General features: G+C 40.1%; 1 protein-coding gene across 1 annotated transcript; it reads left to right on the top strand.

Annotated features, from left to right (window-relative positions):
* Positions 1–2077: 2077 nt before the first annotated feature.
* Positions 2078–5109, top strand: LOC123191671 (uncharacterized). Its single transcript, XM_044604324.1, has 4 exons — positions 2078–2534; positions 2612–2851; positions 3796–3858; positions 4694–5109. Exons 1-4 carry the CDS (start codon positions 2078–2080, stop codon positions 5107–5109), a joined length of 1176 nt encoding a protein of 391 aa, XP_044460259.1.
* The last annotated feature ends 718 nt before the right edge of the window (positions 5110–5827 follow it).

Genomic DNA, 5827 nt, shown 5'->3' with positions numbered 1-5827 from the left:
AAATCCAATGTAAAACTGGTATGTAAAATAGTATGATTCGTAAGATTACATAATAAAAAATTAGTTTCACAAGATTGATTACTTAGTTGTGCTAACTCCAATTTGCTCAAACGGGACGTGCGTGCTATTTCTAAAAAAAGAAGCTTCTGTATTGGCCAGCATCCCCGGTGGTAGTTTTAGATATCCAGCAAATGAAGGGCGCCTCATAATCCGAGCAGTTGGGTCAATTACATATAGTTGGTTGTAAATGACTTCCAGTTTCTAGCTTATAACGGAATCTAGACATGTACTCTTTAACAATATTCTGTTCATGATGGTGGACATATGTATTGGTTGAAATTATCAAGTTGATTACTGGCAGTTGCGGTGCTCTTATTATTTTATTTTCACAAATATGTTCCCCTCAATCTTCCTGCTGGTTTGTCTGTGCTTCCGCTGGATGATGCTCTGTTTAGGCATTGTGCAAAATAAATATAAGTAAAAGAAGTGCCAGATGAGAATACTGTGATCATTGAACTTTTATTTAAACCCCGCAAAGCTTGTTGCAAATCATCAAGCGTCTAAACTTTATGTGAGTTGGTATTTGCAAACTGAATTTTCAGATGATTGGTGACAAATGAAATGTGTTTGGAAATGATAACGTTTCTTGCTGCCTCAAGGTTCTACGGTTTTGCTAGGAAAGAACCACATGCACATTAATAACTATGGTACGCAAATTCATTGAAGGTATCGATAAACTCATCCAGGTCGCGCGAGAGAAGAGAATTATTTGTTTAATATTCCCTCTGTAAAGAAATATAAGAGCGTTAGGATCAGTAAAGTAGTATATTTCTTTACGGAGGGAGTACGCTACATGCATGATGGTGCTCAAGATGTGCCTCCATGTATGTGACATGGCTTTAGCTTTAAGATTAGCCAAGCTGTTTTTCTTTTCTTTCTGAATGATTGCCCAGGCAAGGGTAGGAGCTCGGCCATTTCATATTGTAATTCTTCTTAGAACTGTCTAGGTAATTTTAACAATGAATGTATTTATTGAAAGCTATATGCATGGCTTTAACTCTTCGGTGAGGTATTCCGTTAAATCAAATGGAACCCTCTTCGATTAATTTTCACTGTCACGTGGTCTTCGACAATGGGATCCTCTCTCTCCCTTTATTACTCCCATCAAGATATGTAGAAGAGGCCCGGGCATCTCACATCTTTTATTTGTAGATGATACTATGTGGAAACAGATTACTAGATCGCACGTGTAAGAGGAAAACAATCTAATATAAAGTACAGTACGTACTACCCAGCTTACGACGCCCAGACAGAAAAAAGTAAAGCAACTTAGAACAAATGTCAAAGCTTACTCAGTTTGGACGCCCAGACAGAAAAAGGTAAATTTATAACAAATCTCAAAACATACCACAACCTACTGGGTTGGACGTGGAAGAGAAAAATACAATCAGAAGCATACACCAACTTGGACTCGGACATGGAAAACATACACCAACTTGGACTCGGACATGGAACCAATCGGGAACCATACACCAACTCGGACTGGCAAAGGTTCTATACTAATATAAATACCCAGCTCTCAGAGATTGAACGCCCAGAGAAAAAAGTGCCACCAGCTTAGTACACGCCAAGCAATCTCCAAGCTACAGCGCCAACCAAAACAAAGGAGCCGTCAAGTATGTTCCTTGTCTCCAGTTTTCGTTCTTCCCAATGAATTCTTGAATCTCACACATGGTATTTGATACTCATCAGTCCTAAAAAAATGCAAAAATCAACCATGAGATGTAGGATTAAGAGAACTGATTTTTACATACATAAATTTTCTTTTTCATAACAAAAGCAATATTACCTATGTTTGATGTCCAGTAAAAAAATACCATGTTTCATGCATCTCACATGCCAGGATGCTCATCCGATACATATTGACTTCACATTCCAGGCCAGTCTAGCAACAAATTATCTTGTATTGCATTAAAAAAAATTCTTTCCATCCTGCAGGAAAACATTTGGACCATAATCACAAATAATGGATGCTAAGGAAAAAAGAAGAAAGAGGGACAGAGAGCGGTATGAACGCATGACCGATGAAGAAAGGCATGAGAAACTCAAAAAACGCCGTGAAGCCTATCAACGAAACAAAGTATCAGGAAAGACACCAGAACAGAAGGCGGCAAAATGTGCACAAGAAAAAAAAAGATATGCAAATATGCAAACAGAAAAGAAGAAAGCAAGAATGGAACAAATTGAAGCTCACCCTCAATTGAAACGCAACACACCATCCAAAGATTCAATAGCAATGGAGAACCCTGAATATCTCGCAACTGAACAGGAGGAGAGCACTTCTACATTTACTGTAAAACACAGGGATCATGTGGCAGCGGGAGAAAGGCAAGCGTTGCTACACCGTCGTAACGAAGAATTCACAAGAAGACGTAAGCAAGCTATTTCCGTATCATCAAAAGAAGATGAATCCATGACGGAAACCTGCAACGAAAACACTCAGCCTCTAGAGCAGCCACAAGTCATGACTTACGGTAATAATCTCGATTTTATACTTGCATTCCAAGTAAATATAAATCTGTCTGTACAACTAACCATCTATTTTGGACAGACATCCCCTCCTCAATGTTTCCAAGCATCAGAGAAACAGATACACCGACACAATCATTATACAATGATGATCATAGTAAAGTAACTATGTGGAAGGACATCCCCTGCACAATGCTTCCAACAATCAAAGAAGTGCTTGCACGAATACAATCACTATGCAATGATGGAATCATATATGAGCAAGAAGAAACCATTAAAGAAATAGATGCGGCAGCAAAATCAATGTGCAACGAGGATCAAGGTAAGGTTATCAATTTCATATATGTTCTTTGGCAATTCAAACAAATATATATATATATATATATATATATATATATATATATATATATATAGGTGTGCTAAAGTGAGCCTGAGCGCAATACGCTTATTCTACGCTCCGGCCTAACAGCGTGCAACCAACCAGAAAACATGCGCGTGGTTAGTGCCTTGGCCTCCAATTTTTCTTCCACCTACTAGTAATCAGCCATGTTGGATATAGTAACTGAATTAATTCGGTTACTGGCTGCAGCAATGGTTCACCGCTCCGCCACAACTTTTTTATTATATGCGTCCTCCTGATTACATATAGTAATCATCCATGGAAAATGTAGTAAAATATTAATTTGGTTACCGTATGCTTGTGATGGTTCATCATCTCACCACAGTTTTGCTTTATTACTTGTCTGCTCCAATCACACATGGTAATCAACCATGTAAAATATAGTAACATAATTTATTGGGTTACTGGTTGCATAAAAGCTATCATTTTATGTCAGAGAATTAAGGAGTGGTGTATGGCATCTCGTAATAGATCTAGTCCGTTACCATATGTGCCAGTTTCTTTTACCGTGCATGAGAGCGAAAGTAGTTTTACTACTGGTTACCATGCAAAACCATGTAAATCATTTGATATGCACGGGAAAGATGTGTGGGCCAGGGGACAGTTAACGAGGAAGGGAGCACTCTGGCAATTGGTCGTAACTGGCTGGACGTTTTTTACTAGAATTAGCAAAGGTATTACGACCAAGTGGAAGAGGAACTGGGTTGCTTGGTCAGACATGCGCGCCGTTTCCTGGCCGGAGCGTAGAATTAGGATTCTGCGCTCAGGCTTAGTTTAGCGCAGCCGTATATATATATATATATATATATATATATATATATATATATATATATATATATATATATATATATAATTTTACAACACAGGTAATGATGGAGTAATATTTGAAGAAGACACAGACGAAGATGAATACATGTTCACCGGTGAAGGTATGCTTAATAACAACAACAACAACAACAAAGCCTTTAGTCCCAAACAAGTTGGGGTAGGCTAGAGGTGAAACCCATAAGATCTCGCAACCAACTCATGGCTCTGGCACATGGATAGCAAGCTTCGACGCACCCCTGTCCATAGCTAGCTCTTTGTCGATACTCCAATCCTTCAGGTCTCTCTTAACGGACTCCTGCCATGTCAAAATCGGTCGACCCCGCCCTCTCTTGACATTCTCCGCACGCTTTAGCCGTCCGCTATGCACTGGAGCTTCTGGAGGCCTGCGCTGGATATGCCCAAACCATCTCAAACGATGTTGGACAAGCTTCTCCTCAATTGGTGCTACCCCAACTCTATCTCGTATATCATCATTCCGGACTCGATCCTTCCTCGTGTGGCCACACATCCATCTCAACATACGCATCTCCGCCACACCTAACTGTTGAACATGTCGCCTTTTAGTCGGCCAACACTCCGCGCCATACAACATTGCGGGTCGAACCGCCGTCCTGTAGAACTTGCCTTTTAGCTTTTGTGGCACTCTCTTGTCACAGAGAATGCCAGAAGCTTGGCGCCACTTCATCCATCCGGCTTTGATTCGATGGTTCACATCTTCATCAATACCCCTCGCTTTTGGGTTTCATCTCCATAAGAGTGGCTGAGTTTTTACGTTGGCTCGCCAAGCCTATCACAACCCTCCTCCTTTACCCGGGCTTGGGACCGGCTATGTTGAGACAACATAGGCGGAGTTGAAGGTATGCTTAATACAATTAAAATAAATTTGCAACATTACAATACTACTTACTAAATTTAATATGCTGTATATTAAATCAGAGTGGGGCAGAGAAGTGGAAATTGAAATCATAGAAGGCGAGGAAGACCTCAACCCTGATCCATATGATCTTGTCTACGGCAACATACCAACAAGCACAAACGTGCTCGAAAAAGAAGAAGATTGTTGCTTCTGCCATGCAACCAAATTCAAGTATGAAAGTCAGGGATTATGCTGCAAAAAAGGACAGATAAGACTAGCCAATCCAAATACACCACCGGAACTAATGAGGCTTTGGACAAGCAACGACTCTGATGCAAGACATTTTCGGCAAAATATAAGATTTTTCAATGGGCATTTCTCGTTTACTACACTATACTGCCAGCTCGACAGAGACACAACAGACATGCGAACTGGCCGGTATTTACACCTTTCGAGCACATGGTCAAATATATCACAACATACACTCATTTGGTAATAGTCACTCAGATCCAAAGCATCTGGAACTATATTTCTACGACGATGATCCAAGCTTACAGCATCGATACCGTCGTTGCCGTGAGGAAATGTACGAGCAAGACAAGCATGTGATTGCAATAATAACAGATATCCTACGCGGTAACCCGTACTCTCAACAGTTTAGGAGTTTGGGACAAGCCCAAAACCTTGAGGACTACAGACTGATCTTGAACCTTGACCAGAGATTGGACCAAAGAACATACAACGAGCCAATCAATTCGGAGGTAGCTGCAGTGTGGATTGAAGGAAATGAAAGAAGAGATACTTATGACAGAAATGTAATATTACATGGGAACAACAACGAAAAAGAGCACATTCGATCATATTACGAGTGCTATGATCCGTTATCGTATCCTCTATTCTTTCCAAGAGCTGAACTGGGTTGGCATAGGAAAATCCCGAAGAGGGAAACACGAGAGGAAGATATTGGTGCTGAAAATATCAGTAATGACGATGACCCAGGTAAAAAAAATCAAATACTATTAGATAAAAATTCAATTTTCATATACTACCACCTATGCAACTAACTTTTTATGTTGCAATATTTGCACAGATTCGGCCAATGGCCTATGGGTAACAATGAAAGAATACTACTGCTATAAATTCCATACATGACCAGGCATATTCAACCCAATTTTGCATGGCGGACGCCTTTTCCAGCAGTTTGCTGTAGATAC

This window comes from Triticum aestivum, chromosome 2A (genome assembly GCF_018294505.1).
Source record: "Triticum aestivum cultivar Chinese Spring chromosome 2A, IWGSC CS RefSeq v2.1, whole genome shotgun sequence".
Classification (NCBI taxonomy): domain Eukaryota; kingdom Viridiplantae; phylum Streptophyta; class Magnoliopsida; order Poales; family Poaceae; genus Triticum; species Triticum aestivum.
Note: the sequence above shows the minus strand (reverse complement) of the source record. Positions and strands in the feature narration are given on the sequence as shown.

Bases quoted from the DNA above. Each gene is read 5' to 3' on its own strand.
- LOC123191671 (XM_044604324.1), top strand. From the start codon at position 2,078: ATGACCGATGAAGAAAGGCATGAGAAACTCAAAAAACGCCGTGAAGCC. The intron at 2,852-3,795 runs GTAAGGTTATCA...TTTACAACACAG, and splicing joins AATGTGCAACGAGGATCAAG to GTAATGATGGAGTAATATTT. The intron at 3,859-4,693 runs GTATGCTTAATA...ATATTAAATCAG, and splicing joins ATACATGTTCACCGGTGAAG to AGTGGGGCAGAGAAGTGGAA.